This window comes from Grampus griseus (assembly GCF_964374135.1).
Source record: "Grampus griseus genome assembly, chromosome: 12".
NCBI lineage: Eukaryota > Metazoa > Chordata > Mammalia > Artiodactyla > Delphinidae > Grampus > Grampus griseus.
Window position 1 is genome coordinate 68511888 of NC_139006.1, and position 26056 is coordinate 68537943.

The 26056-nt window shown below is 36.6% G+C and overlaps 1 protein-coding gene across 1 annotated transcript in view; it reads left to right on the forward strand.

Moving 5' to 3' along the window:
• The window catches only part of DCC (DCC netrin 1 receptor), a gene marked incomplete at both ends in the record, with an annotated part of 1164115 nt that overhangs the window by 1040109 nt on the left and 97950 nt on the right, over positions 1–26056 (forward strand). The window contains 3 exons of the mRNA XM_082668331.1: positions 4059–4253; positions 7238–7270; positions 22341–22406. Of these exons, the coding sequence (XP_082524457.1) occupies positions 4059–4253; positions 7238–7270; positions 22341–22406 (294 nt within the window). The remainder of the gene's footprint in view (positions 1–4058; positions 4254–7237; positions 7271–22340; positions 22407–26056) is intronic.

Consider the following 26056-nt stretch of genomic DNA (forward strand, 5'->3'; position numbering starts at 1 on the left):
CATAACCTATAATTTTTGACCACAAAAAAAGGAGAAAACAGGTCCTCCTTTTTTATATATCGACCTATATATATGATTATCAGAATCAGTTCTTTAAAGATGAGAAGCCCTCACTGGGCTGAGCTCCTTGCTGAGAGGGGCCACATCATGTATCTCAGTCTTCCCAGTACTTATCCACCTACCTGATCCGCGGAAGGGAATCACCGATGAGTGGGAGGAAGTATGGAAAAGGACAGAAGAGAGAAGAGAGGTGGAGGTGACTACTTTCTGACACTTTGCTTCTGGAATTACAGCTACCTATTTGTATAAGTAGCGTCAAAATGAAAGATGTATATGATGCTACGTTTTTTAAGTATTTACACAAATGATATTTCAATGTAGGAATGCCCAGGTAAATTAATAATCCCAAAAGGTCTTACAACCTATGACAGAATATAATACTGATACTTTATTATTGCCCAGGGTGGTGGGTAAGAGATAAAAATAAAGTGGAAAAAATGTAAGATGAAAGGATGGAGAATGACAGGGAATTGGACACAGAGGAATGAACATATAGATACAGAACGATAGTGAGAAACCTATAAATGTGTCCCAATCTATGTGGTTAAATGGAAATCTATAAGGTGAGACTTCAACAATGGATTTAATAGCCTCAAAACATGCCAAACTCACATATCCAAATGAAGTTGTATGGTTTTACTAAGGCTAGATTTTAGAGTTTTGAGTGATGTACTCTTGTTTCTATTCTCCAACTCAGTTTTCAAATTTACAACCAATGACAGGCTTTTTAAAATAAATTTCAGGAAATTTCTCAAATACAATTTGGAGTCAGAACCTGCACTTTCAACTTTACTTACCTGATGCCAGAACTGTCACTTTTAAATGCTTCAGTGAATACTCTTCACATAGAAAAAAATTACATGAAGGCAAATACTATATTCTCATTTGGTAAATGGAGAAAATCAGGAGTAGGTGTAGCTGACTTGAGATGGGAGCACAGTTATCCACACTTTCAAGTTCATCATGTACTTACAACAGCCCATGAAAACTTCAACAATTTCCTTAAATGTTATGAATTCAAAACTTATGTACTTACAGGCTAGGGGATTTTATTCAATAAGTGAGTTTCAATACCTATTGTGTGAAGACTATTTTATTAGTTTTCTTTGAAGAATAAGAAGTAATATAAGATATAGCTCCTGAACTAAAGGAATATTTTTATTCTTTTGAAGAGATAAGACATGCACATAATAAAAGCTAGAACAATATTACTAGTGCCAGGGTCTTCTTTTCAGTAGATATGGTTCTTTGGGTACAAGAATGGGACTTTTCTGGCTCACAGAATATTAGGAGGTTGTACTGATGTTGATCTCAGGGGCTGAGTTATCAAAGAATGGACATCTATGAGTCAGAAACAACTCCTTTATCCAATGATATTTTATAATCCCTTTTGAATTATAGTCTTCCAATTTTAATATCAGCCAGAGGGAGGAGCCATATAGCCTTTATAAATTTTGTAGACTTCTTTATCTTGATTAGTCTTTTATTTTCCCCTGAGCTCTCCACATCTTACATATTCATATCTGCAGCATCAACATCTCAACAAATATACCACAAAATATGCAGAATTCACATCATCAACTAGAGCAGTGATTCCTGACTTTACTGGAACACAGAAATCAACTGGGGTGCAGTTTACTGGGGTTACCATTAACCTGTTGGCTACTGCTGTGTAACAATATCACCACAAATTTAGCAGCTTAAAATAACACCCATTTGCTATCTCACTGTTTCTGTCAGTCAGGAATCCAAGAACAACTTAGCTGGGTAATCTGCCTTAGGGTCTCTTACAAGCTGGCAATGAAGGTGTTAGCTTCGGCTGATATCTCATTTGAGGCTTACCTAGGAAAATATTTGCTTCTAAGTTTATGTAGTTGTTGGCAGGACTCAGTTCCTTATTGGCTGTTGATCAGAGCCCAGCCTTAGTTCCTTGCCACATGGTCTTCTCCATCTGGCAACTTATTTCATCAAAGCGAACAAAGGAGAGAGTCTATAGAGTCTGCTAGCAAGACAGAAGTTATAACTTATGTAACATAATCATGGAGGTGACAGTCCATCACATTTGCCATATTCTGTTGGTTAAAAGCAAGACTTAGGTCCCATGTACACTCAGAGAGAAAAGACTACACAAAGCTGTAACTGCCAGGAGGCAGGGATAATTGAGGGGCTATCCAAGACTTGTCTGCCATGCCTATTGAATCAAAATGCCCTTTCTTGGGCTCTATGTTTTGTAACCTATACCTAGTCCCCAGGTAATTCTTATGATTAGGCAGATTTGAAAAACAATGAAGTTGGGAAAAGGTGAAAGCCAAAGCAAAATCGATGCAAGTTTTCAGCATTGATCTGAATTTAAGACAAATGGACTTCTGGGTGTTGGAGTTTGTGGCATTGCTTAATCCTACAGAATCACAAGGAAAAACTCTCCAGTTCACTGTGTATAATGCATCCTCCAAACCCAGGCATAATTCTGTAAATCACTATGGGATTAAGTGAAAATGATACAAAATTGTACAAGTACTCTTATACTTTATGGAAGTGGGTTACAAAGTGTACAGAAAGGAGAGCTCACTATAGAGGAACGTTTCATATGTTAGATGTAGCATAAACTAGACCTGGATGGCCAGGTAGGAGTTGGATGGAGAAAGTAAGGAAAGGTGTGAGGAGTAAGAGGGAAGTAGGAATAAGGATAGTATGGAAATCAGTCCTCGTGGAATTAAGAGTTGTGCTGAGATGTAGGTAATACGCATGGTTATTTTGGAAGGCAAGTGAATCTGAGTCAAAGAACCTGTGACATGACCACTGAAATATCTATGCGTGAAGGTCCCCAGTCCGGATGGGACAAGCGGGACTCAAAAGGAAGGACTAGGGGAATCAAAGGAAGACAATTCTTTTTAAAAAGTATTATTTACAAAGAATGTATTCAATGCATAAGAATAGACCTAGGGACATTTGCGGCCTATCTGATGCGGATACCATTGCAGAAATTTGATAGAAGTAGAGGCTGACACCACATTCATGTAGCAAAGACGCCTGCAATGAGTTATTTTACAGTTTATATTACACTATCATCTGATATAATATGTAGTGTAATATAAAGTGATGAATTAATGCTTTTAGATAAAAGCTAGCTTAAATATTAGCTAAATATAATGTTAGAATATGAATATTTTACAGGGATACCTGGATCTGTTTGGGTGCATATTAGACTATCACCACTGAATACACTACAGTTATTCATCCCCTAACACAGAGGATGAATGATACTATCAAATGATGGATTTTTTAATATTTGAGATACTAACTAGATAACCTACAGTTATCCAGAAATACTTTTTCTTTCTTTGTTTGTTTATTTTTGCCTAGGTGGGATGGACGGGGGGAAATGGTGTTGGATGTTTGGTATGGTAGCAGAGGATGTTATCCTAGCCCTTTTATCACTGAGCTTGGGTCATGCTCAACTTCATCATCTATGAAAAGACAGCAACAGTACCCCTGCCAACGTCACAGAGTTATTACAGTAACCAAATAAGATCATTTATTTTTATAACACTTTAAAAATATAGGGCATTTTATACTTTTCAATCTATTTTTATTATTTAAACACTAGCCAAAATAAACATTACTTATCTTGATTATTGGATACAGGGAAAATGATACAGACTGGTTATCTGTCTTTTATGTTTCTCATCATGCCTATATATTAGCGCAAACCAATAATCAGGATTTATAGGCAGCAGAAACCTCACATTTTTTAAATATGGCAGATATTTTTATTTCTAATGGCTTATTCCACTTTTAGATTTTGTACATTGAAGCAATTCATTTTCTAAGCTTTGCAATACAAAAAAACATCATTACTTGCCAAACTACTGTGCTTTATAGATTGTGGATATATGATAATCCTTGAAAATTATACTTGGGACACATGGATGTTTGGAAGCAGAAGTGTAGCATGTAGTCAGTACAGTAATCAACGTTGTGTTCATTTATTCATGCAGCTTACATCTTGTTTTATACCTTGGACAAGAACATTCCAATTGATGACTGGGTTATGGAAACAATCAGTGGTGATCGGCTTACACATCAAATCATGGATCTCAACCTTGACACTATGTATTACTTTCGAATTCAAGCACGGAATGTGAAAGGAGTGGGGCCCCTCTCTGATCCCATCCTTTTCAGGACTCTGAAAGGTTTGAATCATTTCCTGTCATTTTGGGGTTTTTTCCAATGGAGTTGTTATAAAATAGTGTTGGAGTCTGTGTTAGGAATTGCCTTAAACCATCTCTATTGGCACGTGACTACAGTGGACATTCAAAAGAAATTAAAATGCAAATTAAAACCAGAATGAGATATCACCTCAAGCCTGTTAGAATGGACATCATCCAAAAGACAAGAGACAACAAATGCTGGCTTGGCTGTGGAGAAAAGGGAACCCTCGTGCACCGTTTGGGGAATGTAAGTTGGTGCAGCCACTATGGAAAACAGTATGGAGGTTCCTCAAAAAATTAAAAATAGAAATATCATATGATCTAGCAATTCCACTTCTGGGAATATATCCAAAGGAAACAAAAACACTAACCCTATAAGGTATCTGCATCCCAATGTTCAGAGCAGTATTATGTGCAACAGCCAGGACATGGAAAGAGTGTAAATGTCCACAGATGGATAAAGAAGTTGTGATATATGTATATATATTCCATTATATATATAAAATAATGTTATATATAATTATATGTACATAATGGAATATTATTCAGCCATAAAAAAACAGGGAAATCCTGGGCTTCCCTGGTGGCGCAGTGGTTGGGAGTCCGCTTGCCGATGCAGGGGACATGGGTTCGTGCCCTGGTCTGGGAAGGTCCCACATGCCGCGGAGCGGCTGGGCCCGTGAGCCATGGCCGCTGACCCTGCGCGTCCCGAGCCTGTGCTCTGCAACGGGAGAGGCCACAACAGTGAGAGGCCCGCGTACCGCAAAAAAAAAAAACCAAACAAACAGGGAAATCCTACCGTTTGTGACAATATGGATGGACCTTGAAGGTGTTATGCTAAGTGAAATAAATCAGAGAGAGAAAGACAAATACTATATGATCTCACTTACATATGGGACCTAAACAAACAGATAAACACCAAACTTATAGAAAAAGATCAGATTTATGGTTACCAAAGGTAGGAGGTGATGAGAGGAGGAATTTGAGGAAGGTAATCAAAAGATACAAACGTTCAAGATATTTGATATTTCAAGATATTTATAAAAGGGTAGATCCCAAGAGTTATGATGAAGACAATTTTTTCCTTTCTTTTTACTGTACCTATATCAGATGAAGATGTTAACTAAAGCTGTTGTGGTCATCATTTCCCAATATGTGTAAATCAAATCATCATGTTGTGTATCTTAAACTTGTACAGTGATGTACGTCAATTATTTCTTAAATAATTGGAAAAAAATTGGAAACGAAAAAAAAAAGATAAAATTAATTAAAATTTATCTTTTTATGCTGAAAGCCAACATGTCAAAGAAAGATACGTTATTACATTTTCTGCCATCAGCGCAAAGTGGACATATTTAACTTGACTTTTTTTCATTTACAACTCTTTTGGAATTTTGTACGGATTTCATGTATATGGGCTCTATTCAAAATATAATGAAACACTTTAGCCTTTTTATGTAAGGGAATAAAAATTAAAAAGCATTGTATTATGTGGATAGCATACTATTGCCAACTTTAAATATTTCCTTTCAGGAACTATTGTCCTTATATATTAAAAGAAATTTTGATATGGCAAGAAAGAAAATCTCAAACAAAATTATTTTTTTTTAATGACACAGGGTAGCAATATGAAAAAAATATCTTGTGGTATGATTACTAGAAAAACTTTACATGCTTGCAAGTGTAAAAATTACTGCTCAATTTAAGGACAATTATATGTTTATACAGAAAAATACTAAGACCCAAGAATGATAACTACCTCATAATGATCTGCATATAAGTCCTTTCCATTTTACAGCACAGTATTATTTTTCTGGAGGATGAATGATTTCAAGAGCCTCTATTATTTAGCCATTGAAAATAATTCAGATGTTCTATAGCTGATATTTAAAGATGTATATTTAACATCTGATGTGTGTTATTTTAAAGGATACTTGGCTCTTAAATATGTTACCACATTATGCCTATATATCTGGCCAAAAACTTAATAAAACATGATGGCAAACAGCCGAAAAATTAGAAACAGGTATCTGATTGACATTTTTACCCATTTGCTTGGATATACTAAAGAAGAGGCTTAGAATAACTAGATAGTCTATTTCTCAATTCTCCTAGGAAAAGTATGCTAATAAATAGTAGACTTTTGAATTCTGGTGACTGAGCTATTCAAAAGCTAGATTTGGTAACAGCTAATCCGAAAGTTTGCCAAGAATGCACAAAAAAAAGCATTCAACCTCAACCTGCATGACAGCCCTTAATGACAGAGTAGAAGCGGGCGGGGTGGGGGTGGGGGGGAGGCAGGAGAAAAGTGAGCCAATCTTCATCTATCCAGGTTTTTAGGACTTCATGTCTAAATCAGGTTTCACTCCAAATGAGCAATTGAAAGGAAACTGGTTATTCGTTTTGTGAGAGCAAGAAATGTAACTAGGTAATGTTTCACAAATGCTTCATCTTTATTTAGACAAGTGAACAATTCAAGGCTTTTCTTCACAAGGTTTAAAATCAAAGAATTTAGATTAAACTTTACGATATTTTATTATTTTACCCTATTCATGTGAGAATTGGTAAATTTTTCTTGTTGAAAAATTTAAAATGAATACAAGAAAATAGCTTCCTTAACTTGTTTAAAATATACGGGTGATAATTACTTGGTAATGACATGCACTTCATTTTACTGTAAATTGTATCATTAATTAAACTTGCATGATGATCATTTTGAGTTTATGTTTAGAGGAATGTTACAGATAACACTTTTAGAACACATTTATACAGCAAAACAATTATTTTCCATTTCTTTCTATGACTAATTTAATCCAAATAATCACATTAACCAAATTCCTTATCAATTTGTTTTCAATAGGGCATTGGCCTTGATATGAGAACTCGCTAACAAAACTGTTGATTTGAAATGTCAGCTTTCTTAATGGAAACTACCAAACTCTAATAATATTTCTCTTTCCCCACAGTGGAACACCCTGACAAAATGGCTAATGACCAAGGTATGGTGGTTTAATCTGTCATTTTTCCCTCCCTGAATCAATCTTATCCGTTAGAAATGTCAGTCATTATTTTCTATTCCTCTTTTCACCTGGGCCATACACCTGATGAAGCAGACACCAGTGTGATAATTAATCTTATTAATGAAGTTCTGCCTGGCTGAGGTTTCAGTTCTGATAGGGAGGATGTAAATTTTCTTGAGAGGAAATTGTTTTGTCTCCATTCTGAAGGACCAATTAAAATGTCAAGCTTCTTTGTATGAAATAAATTTTTAGTCTCTGTCTGCACTTCTGAATAATTCACATTAAGTATAATTAAGCTCAGCATAATTTTCAAGCTGCTCTTGCACCCTTTCATGAACTCTGGATTAAAGTTCTATAGCTCGAAAGAGAAAACTCATAAATCATGTGTGCTTTTCCTCTACAATGAGCTTCTTTTAATACATAAAAACAAAGTTAGGTCAACTTTTCTTTAGGGCATTACTTTTGTTGATTTTGAAGCCAGAAAGCTTTCATTTCATGAATCAGGTACCAGTTTGACTTGCAGTATTTTATCCTCCTTCCATTCATTTGCTACAAGCCGATTTGTGTAGAGAAACAGGGTTGGTTTTACACAAAGGAAAATGGAGGTAAATCAGAGTTATCCGTCAACTCTCAGGTAGATAGGAATTTATTACCATGATTTGTAGACTGATCTATTAGGATTCCATTCTTTTACCACTAAGGTTAATTAGTAGAATGCTAAAGGAGAAAAAGAATAGCTTATGAGTTTTATTTTTTTCAGGATGTTATATTCTTCAAAGAAGGGAGTGTTTGGAAATGCTGGTTATAGTCAGTGTCGTGAGTATTGGTTCAGAGTCCACAGCTTGTATAGTTGTCTCCTGCTTTGGGCACCTGTCAACAGAACCTCCTTGTCAGCATATCATGTCTCATAAGGCCTCCTGTTGTAGATTTCAGGAAAACATGCTTTTCAACAAGAATACTTTCCAACTATTGACAGATACTAAGCATCTGAATGTTGAGTTTCACTAACAGTAGCAGGTTGTCTACATGAGTAGTATTATCTTTAATGATCCTGTGTTCAAGTTTATTTCTGGGTCCATATACCATCCCTCTGCTTAAGAGAACATGGCTAGAGCGTCACACAGGGAGTAATAGAAATGATACAATACACAGAAATGTCCACCCAGGGTTCATGTTTCCATTAATCACCTAGCTGTTCCTGCTTGCTTATACTTAAAATATTTTCATAAGGCCAATATCTACTGAACAGTAATATTTGTAAAACTACTAATGATAAATAATTGGCAGTTAGTGTGTATTCACTTAGGTAAATTAAATATTAGTGCTAGACAAATTCAAGCAGGAATAGTTAATTAGCAGAATGTATTATTTCAGTTCAAAAATAATTAAAACAACATCACATAGTTTCCTTAACTGAAGTGAATTTGGAATTTCCACAGGCAGGTAACTCCCAATTTTTGAAATTACATTTAGAAAAAGTATGCATAGAGAGAAAGAAAACTCACAAACATTTTTTTTAAGTAACTGAACCAGATAAAAAGTTACATTATTAGCCGTTTGGGTGACAACATGCCCACGCTTCTCAATAAGTGAGTTTCCAGTTGTTTCTGGATTCCTTTTAACTGTTTTTTGCTATTACTTTTTAAGTTAACTGTTTTGCTTAATAATATTTTCAGCTACCAAGAAATATATTTTGTACAGTCTCTCCAGTCACACACTCTCCATGGATTTTACTCCGATTTTCATATTGACAGTGAAATCAGATCAATTACTGGCAACAAAAGGAATTCCCAAGAATTATTGCCAGTGCCTGAGTGTGTTAATATATTTGGGAAATTGTTCTTTTCCTTCATCTAACATTACTTAAAAGGATTCTGTCACATATTATACTAGTTGGTCCCATATTCAATCACCGCTGGTATAGAGTTGGTCAAATTGATAGGTTCTAAATTTTACATCAAACTCAAATTACTTGTAAAATTAAGAGGGAGTGACAACATGTAATTTAGTGATTATAGGTAAGATCTTTACATTTTTACAAGAACGCGTATAAAATTTGTTGGCGGTTAAAAACTCTTTGTAAACAAAATCATTCATCTGAGTTGATGACCAAGTGCACAAGAAATAACCCAGTTTAAAGATCTCTCTAAGAATGGTGAAAATAGTAGGAAAAAGCTGCTCTGAATGTTCCCACTCTCAGCACATAGCAAATCAGTGGAATATGCATTATTGTGCTCTCTGTTAGACCAATATGCCCCCTTCCCACGCAGAATGGTCCCACTGTTACATTTATGGCAAGCACTGAATTTCTGTTGAGAGAAAATTTGCTCAGAGAGAAAATTTAGCACCCTGGGTTAGAGTTAACCTTGCAAAGATGAATCCTAAGTAGAAAAGCAGGAGATGGAGTTTGACTTATATGAGAGGAAGTGAGAAAAGTTTTGATTGTTTTTAAAAAGTATCTCTGTGGTCTCTTGTCACAATTATTTTTCGTTGGAATCTAATATCTGCCCTGAAGAACATAAATGTGAAAAGAAAAAGTCAATTATATTTGAATCATATGTGATTTGGGGAAAATATTTTCTTCTGAGTAATAGTAGTACTAGTATGAAAATAATAGATGATTTATATAGGACTCCTTTTCCCCTTTACGTAAGTGTAAATTGATTATATCTAGCATTCGCTTATCTCTTGTTCCACATCTTAATTATTTTTCTAGTCTCTTGTAGGCACAAGTGGCCAATAAGTTTTAAAGTAGTCATGGGATTTTAGAGGTTAACCACAGATTTACTCTTTTGGAGGTTCAGGCAAGGTAGGGAAATTGTATGGGTTATGTGAAGTGAGTGGAAAAGATAGAGAAATCCTCTGCTTTAGACACTTTTCCTTTTTTATTTTCCATATTTTGGTAAAAACCCTGTCAATTTGTCTGTGTCTGGGTGGGCGTGTGTAATGGTAGAATTAATCCTTATGGAGCTCTCACCATCTGTTGCTGTTCTAAGAACTTAACTTGTGTTAACTCATTTAATCCTCATAACAATACTGTGAAAGAGTTGCTGTTATTGTCTCTGTTTTAGTGATACAGAAGCTGAAACTCAGAGAGTTTAAGTGATTTGCCTGTAGACACACAGCTAGGAAGTAGCAAGACCATGATTCAAACCCAGACAAGCATCTTGCAAAACCTGTTTTGAACCACCAAGTGTCTCCATCACTATATGCTACGTATATACATACACAGCCACACACACACACTTTTGACATATATCTATAAAGTTTCTGTATCTAAAGTGGGTGTATATTTTCCCAATATCAAGCTTTCTTTCCCCAACTCTGTGAATATTCTAGAGAACAAAGCAAACAGCTCTCAATCTGGGGTCATGTTATAAGTGGGAAGCCACAGCACTGAATATATGATACTGACAGTTCTTTATCTCAGGAAACATGGGGATGGTGCTAACTCCACTGTCTTGGTCAGCTCGGGCTGCCAAGACAAAACACCATAGATTGGGTGCATTAAGTAACACACTTATTTTCTCATAGTTCTGGAGGCTGGAAGTCTCAGATCAAAGTCTGGCAGGGTTGGTTTCTGGTGAGGGCTCTCTTCCTGGCTTGCAGACAGCTGCCTTCTTGCTGTGTCCTCACATGGTGGAGAGAGTATGAGCTCACTCATGTCTTCTTATAAGGACACTAATCCTATCGGATCAGGGCCCCACCCTTATGACCTCATTTAACCTCAGTTACTTCTATAAAGGCCCATATCTCCAAATATAGTCACACTGGGTTTTAGGAATTCAACATATGAATTTGGGGGTGGGAGAGGACATAATTCAGTTTACAGCATCCACTTTCAAGACTCAAGCTGTTCTTTCACTCTTTTACAGATTATCTTTCTAGATTTTCAAAGGAGGAAGCAGAAGGTAATGTTTTACAAAAGGTCACTCAAATATAGTGGCAGGCAGAGTTGGAATTCAAACATCTTTATCTCTGACTCTAGTCTTTCCTTTGTAGACTGTTTCTATACTTACAAAATAATTGGCTTTTTGTTCTTCAACAATCAGCTTAAACCTTTTAGAGTTTCTCACAGAAGCATTTATAAAAGCTTCTTGTTTTGGGGTTGCAGTGGAGGTTAGCAGTAACTATAAACTATGACCAATTCTCGAAAGTGATGATTAAATCAAAATTTTAATCTTAAAGGATTGTCTTTGCATCCTTAGATTCCATTTAACCCCAAAATGTTGTTCTCCACTTTGAGGTGTCTATAATGTAAAAACTGGTAATTCTTAGCATGAACACAAATGTTTTCAATTTCATGTATGTTTCCATGCCTGCCCAATGGGGCAATAGAGTAGGTGCTGTGACCATGACATAGTACCATAAAGAGGGCAGGAATCTTCATGAAATGATCTGTATCATTGATGATATGAATCATGAAGAAAATGCTTGCTTCAAGCACTATCAAGTATCTTTAATTCTCCATGGCTGCAGAGGGGTGACCTAAAACAGGAGGCCTGAAAAAGAGGCATAAATTCACAGACCAGTTTTTAGATCCAGATGAAGGCGGCCTGCTGAGAACGGCCCTCCCACCATGGAGAGAGAATTTCTCTCCTCTGAATCGTGGTAATGGCTGGTAATGCTCTGGGCTTTCCCGTCAGCATCATTCAGTGTGTGCTGCAAGAGAACCAGAATGGAATCAGATGCCCAATATTCTAGCACCATGCTGTCACTCTGAGCACCTGTGTGGCTTTGGGCATGTGACTGAACGCTTCTCAGCATCCTCACCTGTAAAATGATGACTTTTGCCCAAATTACCTTTGATTTCTTTTAAGTTTTCAGATGATCAAATTTTAGGATTGGTGTTAAAATTTTAAAAAACCTAAGCACGGCACAGCGTCTTCGTGTAGGGTAGCGCTTCACATTTCAGCACTCCCACTGTGCACCCCTCCCTCTTCTGTGCACTGTGCATGCTCTATCATATCTAGTTCTGACAGCATCCTTACAGATGCAGAAAGTAAAACGCCAAGAGGTTAAATCTTGCCCAAACGCTCACAGTATGTGTAAGTCGTTAGGCTGAGATATATACCCAGGCTAACTAACTTGAGAATCTCTGCTCATACCAATGTATAATTTCTGGAAATGCACTGAGTTAATCGACTCCTACTTTGTTATCAAGATAATGAAACTTATACATCCTTCCCATAAATTCACCCAGTTTAAAGGTCTTTGTCTTCCCTCAATAGGATATGCAGGCCAAGTGCTTAACACCACACCTGCCATTTTACACCTCAGCTGATTCAATCTCATGAATAAACAGAATGTTAATTGTTTCCAATTTCAGGGAGGTAAGGTTTTCAAGGCAGTCTAGTCAAGCTTGGAATTTAGTTCATGCAATCCAGATATTGCAGGGTTTGGATGACAGCAACCAGGCTGCTGTTTGAAAAATTGAAACCTTTAGCACCATTTGATGGGAGTCATTTAATTGAAAATGAAACCTCTTTTTAGCCTATTATGGTGTGTAATTTCAACTCACTTTATTATTCAGCTGCTTGCTACAGCCCCTTGAAAAAGCTATTCTCACATGTTTTTCTCAGCTCTAGAATTTTGGAATTCTGGAAATTAGGACTATGGTGAGAAAGTAGAGGCAAAAAAAAACAAGTAATGTGCTTTTGATAAAATGTGAAGATGCTTATCCTGGCCCCAGCAAGCAGTTCAAGAAACTGCCTAGTCAACCTCTCAGGAGTTTTTATGTTTTAATAGGTGACTTTGAAAGAAAAAAAAAAAAAGGACTCAGTGCTTGCAGAAGTTGACATGATTCATGGTATAATTTTAATCTTCTCAGACCTGAAAGATAGACATTTTCATGAATACAAAAAGATATCTTTTTCTCTCTCTTTTTTTTTTTTTTTTTTGGCCTCACGGCATGTGGGATCTTAGTTCCCCGACCAAAGATCATACCCATGCCCCAGCACTGGAATCGTGGAGTCTTAACCACTGGACCACCAGGGGAGTCCCAAATGGTTCCTTAGACAAGTTCTTATTGTAAGGCCCACCATGTTGCTGAATGTCCTTCTTTGCTGTAGACATCAGCCAAATATCAAGTTCCTAGCTTTATTTTCTGCCCGCTTCTATCAGTCCTGGATTCTGCCTCCTCAGTTTTCTTTCTGAAACATAGGTGGTTCACTGTTTCTCATGGAATGAAGTCAGTTCTTTGACCTCAAGGTCCTGGCTGTCTGACCCCAAATTCCCCCTTCTAGCCTCACGGCCAGTTTATCCCTCCACATATGTCACAGTCTATTAGCAAAGATCCACAAATCACTCTTGGAAAAGTGTATTTTTAGGACTCCACGCTCTAACTGGTACTGTTCTCTTAGTCTTAGCAGTACATTCTCCCTTTCTTTACTGAGAGAGGTCCTCATCTTTTAAGACTCAGTCTCAATTGTCTTTTGTCCAAGAAGCCTTACTTACCTTTCTGGTCTTTTATTCTTTTGTGTGTCCATAACACCCAATTTAGTCCTTGCTATGTTGTCTCTTTCTTATAGTTTACCATTTTGATTCCCAATCTCTTGGCCAGGTTGTAAATTCTTTGATGGCAAAGGGCCAGTCTCATTGACATTGTCATCCCTGCCTCCAAGCACCCCCCAATCTCTAATTGTGAATCTCTCATACTATAGTTGCCAGATAAGTATTTGTTGAATTGAATTATGGTACAAATCTTTGGGAAACAGAGAGTAATCTGGAAAGACAGACTTTACCATCTAATCCAGAGTAGAGTTTGGAGAACCCCAAAGTAATAGTGCTCATGGCTGTGGATACTGTACAGTCAGTCCTCCCTATCTGCCTGTTCCAAACCTGCAGATTCAACCAATGTTGGATCCTGTACTGTGTCTGTGATCTATGAGATTTGAGCATCTGCAGATGCAGATTTTGGCATCCGAGGCAAGTCCTGGACCCAATCCCTGCAGGTACTGAGGGATGACTGTATATGTGATTGATCTTGGGGGAGATGAAAAAGATGCAAAAATATTTTTTCCAATAGGGAAAATGTATCTTTACTATTCATCTATTAAATTAAAGCTAAACAGAAAGACACCAAGTTCTCTGTGATTCAGGAAATGGTGGTCACATTTGCAGATGATTCTGACCCGCTGTGCCCTTTTCTTTACCACCACCCTTCCTGCCATTTCTTGTTAGCAGGAAATTTTTACACTTGCCTTTCACCAGCTGCTTGTAATTCTGAGTATGTAAAGGAGAGAATCCAAACTAATGGGTGCAGATGAGTTTTTGAAATTCCAAATGGGCAGTATGAAAAGAGTTGGACTCCTTTTTGACCACTCCTTTATAACTATTTACCTAGCACTGTGTTGGGTGTGGTGAAACATAAGAAAGAAGTCCAGTTCCATGGGTTCATTTTCAAGGACATGCAGTATAGTTAGGATATAAAGACTCCCAGCCCAATATGAAAAGTATGAAATGCTAAAGCAGGTGGTACCATCTGAGTATGTACGTTATAGGGTTTTAGATGGGAATCACTGTGAGTAGCAGCAGAAAAGACTTCTTAAAACACAAGACTGGACTTTAAATATGTGAGTGAACACACATAACTACAGAGGGAAAGATTACTTGAAGTTTCATTTAGAAAAATCCTACAATGGGAAGATCAAGAAGCCAAGAAGCTGCTCAATTAGTGAGGATTGCAGGATGTCTTCAGGGCATAATTAGGACACCACTGTGCAGAGAAGTACACTACGGTTAAGATATAAATTGGTAACCGGGTTTTGCTTTTTCTCTCTGCTCCAACACTGTAGTTCGTAGGCTTTTTTACTTTTCAGTACATTGAGTACCTACTGTTACACTGGCTATGAAGACCAGCAGTGCTCCCCTGGATCCAGAGCCCTGCAAACCACATTCACTTTTGGCTCAATGCTGATCACATCTTGCTTGCAAGGAGGAGGAGTCGTGAGAGTGTGGATCAGGGAGAGGAAAGAAAAATCTGGAATAGGAATAGGGCTTCAATATCCATCATCTTCAAAGGGTTTTCCTAGCTTTATTTGTCGACTTCTGTTATGCCTCTTCTGAAGGGTCACCTTCATTTGTCCCAGTGCTCTGAATGGTGACAAACAGAACTATGTTGTTTCTTTCCCAAAGTCTGTTGTGTTCTGTGTGCCCTGTTGAGAGTGGGGCCACCACCTCAAGTCACACCCACACCACTAAACCCTCACACTACCATAAACTCTAGGAGGTGCTCTAATTTCTGTCCAACTCACTCCGTATTCATCTTTCATTTATTAATCTGCCCGCTAAGGATAAAATCATCAGAGTCAGACAGATTCAGCCACTTAAAATGAGTATATTAGTTAGTCTTTCTGAGCCACAGTTTACTCTTCTATAAAATGGAGCTAATAATGTCTACGCCATGGATTCATAATTAATATTATTCTCACCCTGTTTATTACAATGGTCTCTCCTAATTAATTTTTTCTTCACACTCAGCTAGAATAATATTCCTAAATGCATATTTCATTGGGTCACTTTTCTGCTTAAAATACCTTCAGTGGATCTCTGTCCCCAATAAGAAAAATTCCAGACACTTTGATAGAGCATATAAGCAGTTTTATTATTTCATCTCTGCCTATTTTTCTGAGCTTATCCAGTTCATTCTTTTCTACCTGATACCTTTCCACTCATCCTTTAATTCTCAACTCAGATATCACCTTCCATCATTTTTCTAGGAAGAAATAGTCAATCGTTCTGTTTTTCCATTGTGTCACCGACTTACAATTTTTTAACTTTTGGATATTCCAGTCTATTATTATTAGTCACTTAACATCTTCCCCTCACTAAATTATGAGCCTCTGCAATAGTCACTTTGTATCCCTAATTCTTAGAACAGTGAGTGGTCCACTCAACACATTTGTTGACTAGATGGATGGAGCATGGACAGATATATGAATGAAGAAATGTTGTGCTCCAACAGTGTTATTATTTACACATACTAGCAGTGCAGCCATCAGGATGCTCACATTCTAGTGTTTTCATACTATAGTTGCAACTTCCCAACATGCAGTGACTTGAAGAAGAAAAGAGCCTTCATGCTCTTCTGTTACTTCTCCATGTACTACTTGGCAACTTCACTGAAACACAAACATACCTCACACTGCTTTTGGGATAAGCTTGTGGACCATCCAGGTGGGGCAGGCTTTCGTGGATCACCAGTAGCCTTTGAGAACAGTTCTCCTTTGTAACGCACATAAGACTGCCTCATCCTCCATGTTGCATCTGGTAAATGAACTGGCTCTTGGGAAGACCTAGTCATCCAGGAAAGTGTCCACGTTTAGAGAAACAGGATGCTTTCTAGATTTTCATAAAGACTGTGCTGCATCTAAAAGTGATTTCTTAGACCCATATGCTGGCCGTTATTCCAGATACACTACAAGAAAGAATGCATTCAAGGAGATTCTTGTGAGCGGAGACAGTTCAGAGACCATCCTGCTTCAAGATATCAGTAATATTATTAAGTCATCTTTGTTTTTTATTCTCTTAACAATTCAATTTTAACAGAAATTTCACTCTAAACTTATGTGAATAGTAATTGCAATAACTAATAAACTAATTTAGCTTTTCATATGTGGAAGCTTATGACGTGTGTGATCAGAAGCAGTTGACAAGTTTTCATTTGCAACCTGATAAATAGACACAGGCTAATTGTAGTTAAAGTCCTATAGATAAGAATGTATGGACTCCCCTTACCTGAAATCTTTAATGAGGCCAACTTCTTTCCTGTGAGCAGAAGATCTTGTTGATCTGGACAGGTACTTTGGTCTCCTGGTGTTTGCCTTTTGAGTCCATTGTCCCTTGCAAGATGTTGAAAATGAGTGGTAGTAGAATTCATAAGAGTAACCAATGTGCTTCTGAAATATTTCATAATACATATACAAGTGTATATGTGTATTTCATATATATATATATATACACATATATATATATATATATATATGTTTTTTTCTTCTCTTTTCTTTGGCTGACCTCTGCCATCATGTTCAGAAATCCAGATACCAGTTGGTCTGGCCTAGTGCTGCCGTTATTCTGACCTAGTGCTGCCTTTATTTTGGTGCTTGCAATAGAAGAAGAGGGAAACGTTTGTAAACTTTTTTTCTACTTTAGACCATCACTCAGGCAACTTTCTTTACCCATCATTTGCCACATTCTGCAAAAGATTACACATATGCCTCAGGAAATCAGGACCCAGAATCAAACTGTGATGTCAACCAAGAGCCAGGAATTAAGGGTTTCTTTGTTAAATTGTTCATGTCTAGGATAAATATAATTTCCATTTTGTCCAGGAATGTCCTAATTGATACCTGGGTCCAGGCAAAACTGATAATAGCACCTTCTATCACTCTTAAAGTGCCTTGGTTTTCATAATAGCTACACAGTCACTGTTCATAACATTCGTATGTGAAATTGTAATCTTATATTTTAGATTGCTTTCTGACAATTCTTAGAAAATGAAGTTACTTCTCCTCATAGTCTACTCTATTTATATTTTATGGCAGAAAGGCAGAAATTGGAACTCCCAAAGAACTGCCTCTCATGGTCAAGGAGAAGATGGACAATGGGGTATTTGGTTCTCTTGCACTGTGTGTGACTCAGAGTAGGTCACCAAATGCATTCCCAAAAATTATTGCTCATAGACTTGACACAGTATTTGTTGAGCACCAGGCCTCAATGTATGGCAGGCATGTCAGCTGCCCTTACATATGAAGTAGTAACATTGTACTTTCTTTTAATCAATGAACTTTCATTCATGTTAACTTGAAAACAATGTGTTGAACCTGAGGAGAGGGTGAGAAGAGCTCATGAGTTTTTCCTATTAATATATGTTTGAAATATCGTAGGCATAGGTTATGATTTTGCTTTCTGGTTTTTAGATGCCCTGATGCCTTTGTTCAAAGTCAGCAGTATTAACTGTATGGTAAATCGCTCCCTTAGCCACATTTTTCAGCCTCTGAAGAATCATCTGCTTTAAATATGTCTCAATATGATCTGTGTATTGGACAGTAAAACCGTATCCATGTGGCATGAGTGCATTATCTTTACCCACTGGTATACAAGACATAAAATCAATGCACTTTCCTTCATTATCACCAGAATTATTTTCAGAGAACCAGTTCTAAGATCAAGAAGATATCTGAGTGCTCTGCATCCTTGGGAGGATATATATTGAATGTTTGTTAGACAACCAATCTGTCCGTTTGATTTAGATGATGGTCCATATCTTGGGGTTGATTGTGTGGGTGCCATTCTGAAGGACCCTCTGTTAGCCCCATTCAGGGAGGATGGATTAAAAATAGATTAGAACTACCACATTCAGCTTTCTCCATGTCCTCTGCATATTAATTTTCCATTCACTCCTCCCTGAACTTATAAACATCCACTCAGAAAAACCACTCTAGAACTGAAATTCCAATTGAATTAATCTTTTCTAGGTGCTAAAAATTTTTTATCATGGGGAATATTCTTCATATGCCTATGTGTGCTATAAGTAAGAGTTTAATGTAAACATTATACTGTTTAATTTTACACACACACACACACCACAATAAAAAAATACAGAAGCAATATTTTAAGTGATAGTGTAAGAACAAGAACATAGAGATTAATGTGTATAATAGTAGTAACTTCAAATGTGTTTACATTATTAACACATTACAAAGTATTCTAATTCAGTTTAGTCACTTATCAAGTATTGAGAACAGAGTGTAAATGTCACTTTGGTAAGCAGCAAGAAATATAATAATCACACTTCCTAAAGGAATTCATATTACCTCTGCCCATTTTCCCCTCAATCCAGAGAGTAACTGTCAGGGAAATCATGGAGGCTTTAGCTTTTGCTTAAGGGAAGGAGTATATGTCTCTTGCCAAAATAGGATGATCTATCCCTTAAATAAAATATAAAAAATGACTCTTTCATTTATAATATTTTAGGAGTGCAAACCAAGGGGAGGAGCATGAATTCTTTGGTTTGGACCTTCCTTAGAGGTACCTAAATAAAATAAATTTAAAACTATTTAAACTATTTTGAATAACTCTAAAAAGATGCAGTCTTCCTCTTTTTAAAGTCAGACATGGGATCATTTTCTTTGTTTTATTTTTCTTCCTGAAACCACCATTCTTTGGTTTCAAAACGTTTTGAAAAGTAGAAAACATTTGCTTTAGTTATCAAAACTTTCTGGAAGGAGTGATTTTTTGATGAAATTATCTGAATGAAATCCATGGGTGGTTAAGTGATACATAAATTCATTACTCTTTATCATCTTAATTCTTTTCCTCACCCTCATTTCTATTATTAAGGAAATATGGGTACATAGTAACAAAAGAGTTCTTTATATTCTGTAGAATATATTAGTATATTCATATAGTACATTTTGATTCCTGAGTTCATGTAAAATCATATTACTAATGCCATAATAAAAAGAAAGAAACTACCCATTCCCAGTTTTTGGAACTACATTGAACTCTATTTGAATAATTAAAAATAAAATGCGTATACATTGAAATGTATTATATTACTTCCACAAATGTCATATTTAGATATCCATGTATTCATTTACTTATTTGGAATTTTTAATTTTGAAAAATGTTTTTTTTTTTTAACATCTTTATTGGGGTATAATTGCTTTACAATGGTGTGTTAGTTTCTGCTTTATAACAAAGTGCATCAGTTATACATATACGTATTAGAGATTTAATATAATAAGCAAAAAAGGAAATTCAGGGATTTTAAGATAAATTTAATTGTGCAACATGTAATGTAAGACTAAAAATAATGCATTATCTTTTATTTGCATGTAGTTCTTTTACTACTAGATAAATGAAAAACATTTTCAATTCAATCTAATAGTGATTTCCTAGTAATAGTAAATCAATGCAGTGATAGTGATTTTATAGTAAGAATTAACTTATTCTTAAATCTTTAAAGTCAGAATAAGTTAAAAACTATCTGCAGTTAGCTGATATTAGCCATAAATAGGCCTGTATAGGATTTGGATACAGTGAGCCAACTCTATCTGTCATGGCAGGTTCCATATCTGATAAATCTTTTTATACTACCCTTTCCCTGAGGATCCAGGACTGTACCTTGCATATAGTAGGCACTTAATACATTTTGAATGAATTATTATCAGTTTTATGCTCCATTAAAAATTTAAGACCTCTGGGATCCAATAGTAGTTTATATCTTTGCATTAACTGACTTTTCGTCTTCCAGAACCTAATTAGTTCTCTATTTCCCTTAATCAGTGCTTATGAAATTTACCAAGTTAACTAAACACCTCTAATATTCCCAACAGGAATCATTTATTGCTATAGTGGCCTAAGTGATGGGGCTGTTAGCATCTCTTTGGCTGACTGCTTTGCAATCTAGTTGCTTTCAGATGTGAGAAAAGTAATCTTAATATTCATACAGAACTTCTGTCTCTCTTCATTTCTTCCAATGTTGATCTGGCAGTGTCCCGTGGCCCAAGCTTATCCTCCACTTATTGAAACCCCAGATGTGTCAGAGTCACACAAGCAAGGTATTTGGGAAAAGGGTTAGGCTCATCAGTCAACCCCCCAAAATGTTCACAACTGCTGCTTATTTCAGTTGCCCCTCCCCAATCACCCCCCCCACACACACACATTGGGGCCTCCATCCTAATTCCCACTTCTTTATATACCCAGAGTCACTGGCCAGCAGATTTTAAATGTACCAGTTTACCCTGAAAACAGAATATGATGTGATTGAATTAATTTATCATTGCTTGTTGGAAGCTTAACCCTCTTAGTTCAGCTCTGACTTAATATTGAAAGAATGTTTTTTAAATTGTGAATGCGTGGTCTGGTAACAAGATTTAAGTTGTTTCTTCACAGCTCTTTTGCAAATAAAATCATGAGCTCTTGGAAAAGCTTTATTAAGAAGAGTGTTTGGTATGCAAAGGAATGTCACAAGAGCAGGACTTGGAAGTCTTAAAAAAGAAAAAGAAAATCTATACATGTGAGAAAAACAACCAGTGTTATCGTAGCTGGCTGCCCCAGCTGGCTTCCTCGACATCACCCAGTGATTATAACTGCCTTCACAAATAACACTCTGAAGTGTATAAAGAATTAGCTGTAGTCTCGTACGTGTTTGAGTATAGATTCAACTCCCAAATGTTTTTTCGAATAGGTATTCTAGAACTCAAAATCTTAACCAAATAATCACAGTTCTACAAATGTACCAATAGAAAAGGGGATTACCTGTAGTGAAAAACTATTAATTAAAATATGGATGATAGTATAATTATTTCTGGTTAATTTCTGGCTCATTTCTCCTACAGACTACTTTTACAACTGTTGAACACCTAATAAAAGGCAGTGGTTCCAAATGTGTGCTACTAGAGAAACCTTCCTTCTTGGCGTGTTTATAAGAAATATTCAGACCATGTGGGCTGTGTCACGCTCCCTACTCTTTATTCCATACCCAATAGCTTATTCCCAGGTACCTATTTGGCACATAACACAAAGACTACTCAAAGCCCAGTTATAAGGCAAAAAGTACTGTCCCCTGGTACAGTAATAATGATACTTCGCCACAAAGTCATGTCCAATGGCAACAGTGTAGACTGGACCTCTTATAACATGAAGGAGGTGGGCTCTGTCACGCTAGGAGCCAACACCACCACTCCTTCTGTTCTGAGATGTTCAAGACAGCAACACTAACACTGGTGCTGTACCTTTTGGTGACACGTTAACAAGAGTATTGGAGAAAAAAGGGGGGTGGGTCAGCTTTTCTGTGAGGAATTGAATTTAGCTTGTTTAAAAGAGTATTTTTGTGACAGATTTTTCTCACGCATAGAAAATAACATTTTCTTGCAAAGTATAATGGTATCATTCTTTTCAGGCTTTCTTTGAAGTGGACAAAATAGTTTTACTCAGTTGTTTGTGTATTTTTAAATATTTGTTAGTTTTTGTCTATTTTGTTTCATTTGTGCTTTCACGTTGCAGGTCCACTAACTTTCTGGTATATTTTCCGGATAAACAGGTCGCCATGGAGATGGAGGTTATTGGCCAGTTGATACTAATTTGATTGATAGAAGCACTCTCAACGGTAAGTATATAAATTAGGTTCTATTGGATTCGTTATATTAATTAAAATTGTTAATTCTAGAGTGTCTGAGGCAAATTTTCTATTGACTGCAAGTGCCAAGACCCCCAGACTTAGGGTTTTAGTGGGAATAATAGGAACGTGAAGTTATTAACAAACCTGGAGCATATTCCACCAGGAGACAATGCCGATGAGGGTTGACACGTACGCAAAACAGTCAGAAAAGTCCAAGCATAGAGAATTTTACAAATGATGCTTGGCTGTTAACTATCTAGGTTTGAAAGTACTATATATATTTGAAATATTTCTACAATTTTATTGTAGAGAGGTGACTGAAACCCACTCACTTTCATAAACTGAAGTTAGTGGGACTTTTTCAAGAGTCAGAGTGCCAGGAGATTAAAAGGCAATCGGAATATGGACAATTGAGAAAGAATAATCATTTCCTCACAGTTTCCATCCACTACCGAGCAGTGGTTATATATGTACAGGTGAAGCAAATGTAAGCCAAAGACACAGAACAGTATAGTCTCTTAAATTGTGTGTCCTAAAGAACACTAATCTTGGATAGAACTGCCAAATGGAACAACTGAAAATACAGGAGGCCCAGTAAAATTTGAATCCTTTCTAATTGCCTATGAATCTGAGATAAAGAAAAATATTGCAAGGGGTTACTATCTCAACGTACACAGGCACTTCAGTGTACATATCCGTAGGCAACTAGAAATAATGCAAATTTAACTGAACCTCCTTTATTTTTACTTATTAAATCTGGCAATCCTAATTTTGGATCAAGTTTAGAAGTTTGCTATGGACTATTTTAACTTGCCCTTCAAAAGAAAATGAATTCTCTGATTGAAAAGAAACCTCAGCCCAAATTTGATGTTAACAGATAAGGATTTTTCTTTTCACAGGAGTCAAACTTCAGATGAAGAGCATGACAGTAATTGAGAGAAATGCATGTCACTTTATTTTTTTACTATTTAAGATTCCTAGTGAGAAATATAATTGTAATTAAATTTGATCTGATTACATTATCTCACAGGAGGAAGTCATGAAGATAAAATAGATGAATGGCATCCAGTGACTGTGAGCCAGTTTAGATAGATTGTTGGCATTACCCCTTCTCAATTTTCTGCTACACTTAATGATGGTTTAGGCATTTCCTGTTAAATGAATGGGGTGAACAAAGTACCTGAAACATTTCTAGAATCCCTACTGGAATAACTAATTATTACAGGCTACATGATTAATTAAGCTGACTTGATAACCTCAGAGAGGCATGGATGGTAGCGGGCATACTTAATCTATTTCCTATTCTATTTCGCTATCCAGTAAATGATAGTAAATATGTAATTTGCCTTTAGCTTGGGCTTTTACAAGCCAATCAGCAAAGGCATCTGAAAACTCTACCTTCCTAATTAAAATTCTACTAACGTCTTATACCTTAAGAAGGGGGTATATTTTCAAATTATATATATAAGTGAAAAATTGACTGATAAAACTCTAACCCCACCACACCTTTGCTAAGTAGGCTGCATAAATAAGAGCAAAAAATCTTGAAATTTCTTGAGTTTTTGAACCTCATATACAATGAAAATTTCATACATCCCCTCATGTAGTGGCAGAATTAGAGAGGTTTCCTATCTCTCCTTATACTTCTTGATTCACCCTTCAAAGAATTGTAATAGAATAATGGTTTATTGTCAGGATACTCAAGCCACTTGCAAATAAATTTAGACCTCGCTAATCATTTACTGTCTCTTACAACGTGTCACTGTTTTAAAAAAGCACTCTTGGAATTCAGATAAAGAAAAACAAAGCTATAGTTCATGTTTACTCTTGAAGTTGGAAGCCCTTAATTAAATTGGGGAAACTGAAGAGCCTTCCTAAATTATTTTCCGATGGCAGGTAGAATCAAAGCTAATATGTGGTGATATGGTAGTATTTTACTTGTATGATGCATTCAATCTTGTGGTCCACATTCTTAAAGCAGGAAAATCTTCAACTTCTGAAAATGTGATTTTGTAGTTTATATTTGTATGAAGCGAAAATTACTTCACTTCAATCCTTTTTTCATTGGAGAAGATAAATCACCAACTTCTTTTTGTTGGTAGCTTTTCCTAAAATTTTCAAAATTAGTAATTTTGGTAAAGAGATCTACAAACCCTGCAAAAGCGTTGTTATATTGACTTCAACCTTTGAACACTTAAGTTTGATAGGTGTTGATACTTTGGTGAAGCATTATTTAAAAACTAATGTTATTAATTATTTTTTGTATATTTAGAATTGTATTAGGTGTTCTGTAAAACATGACTTAAACTCTGTGTTTAGGAGAAAAAGCCGTGATTTTCCCTCTAGTTTTGATTTCCCTTAAGTAAAGATAATTAGAGTGTCCCAGGGCTCTCAAGCTCTAGTCTACGAGAGGCTCTGCCCACCTACTATCTAAACATTACCTATCTGAAATGATGTTAAGGCCCTCAGACTAATCCCAAACCCCAGGTTCTAGAACTGACTTTGCCATGGATTAGAAATGTGTGAATCAAGTCACTTAAACTCTCTGGATCTCAGTTTTTCATCTGAACATAGAAAGTGTTAACCTAGATCAGGGTTTCTTAACTACAAAACTATTGCCATTTGGAACTGGATAATTTTGGGGGGACTGGGTAATTTTTTTGTCGTTGGGTTCATCCTGTGCACTGTAGGATGTTTAGCAACATCCCTGGCCTTCATCCACTAGATGCCAGTAGATTTCCCCTCTACCATGTTGTAACAACCAAAACTGTCTCTAGACATCGCCAAATTTCCCCTTGGGGGGCAAAATCTCCCCAGTTAACAACCACTAAGCTTGGTTAGCATTCCCGAAAGGTTGGTCCAGGGTACATGGGTCCCATGAGAATCTCTGAGAAAAAAGTGTTCCATTGTCAAGTAATCATTGGGAAATTCGTTTGGTACTCACTTCCTTTTGCCAGGTCCTCGCCTTCCACCTGAATACTAGAGGATTAGTCTTGAGAGAGCATCTCTGCTCACTCTATACCCTTGAGTTTGGTGATCTCATCTACTCCCAGGCTTCAAATTCCATCTGTATGCCAGCTCCCACATTTATATATCTAACACAGACCTTCTAGCTGCCTCTTTACAATTCATCATAAGATCTCAACCCTGACATATTCAAGACTGAACTTTTGTTCTTGCCCCATTGAGCCTACCTGCCCTTTTGCCCTCTCCCTCATCCTAGACATAAGGATATTGCTGAGGCCTGAATCTGACTCCTCCTTTCTTTCCTGCCCCAAGTGCAATCTGCTTTATTCATTTACTTTCAAACTATATTGTGTATGTGTCCTCCTTGCTTGACTGAAGTTGCCACCATCTCAGTTTAAGCTATCATCAACTCTCACCTGGAGAATTCCATATCCTCTTAGCTGGTCTCTATTTTTCCACCACCAACCCCTCTCCACGCAGAGGGAAGAGATGTCTCCTTGGAGCAAATCAAGCCTGTCACGTTGCTGAAAACTCTTAAACCATCTGTGATTTTACCGAGGATAACTGAATGTGATCTACAGAGCTCATGGGAACAAGGTCCTGTTTCTCTTTTCAGCCTCATTTTGTGCCATTTCCTTTTTGCTCCCAGTGTTCCAGACACACGCACAGTC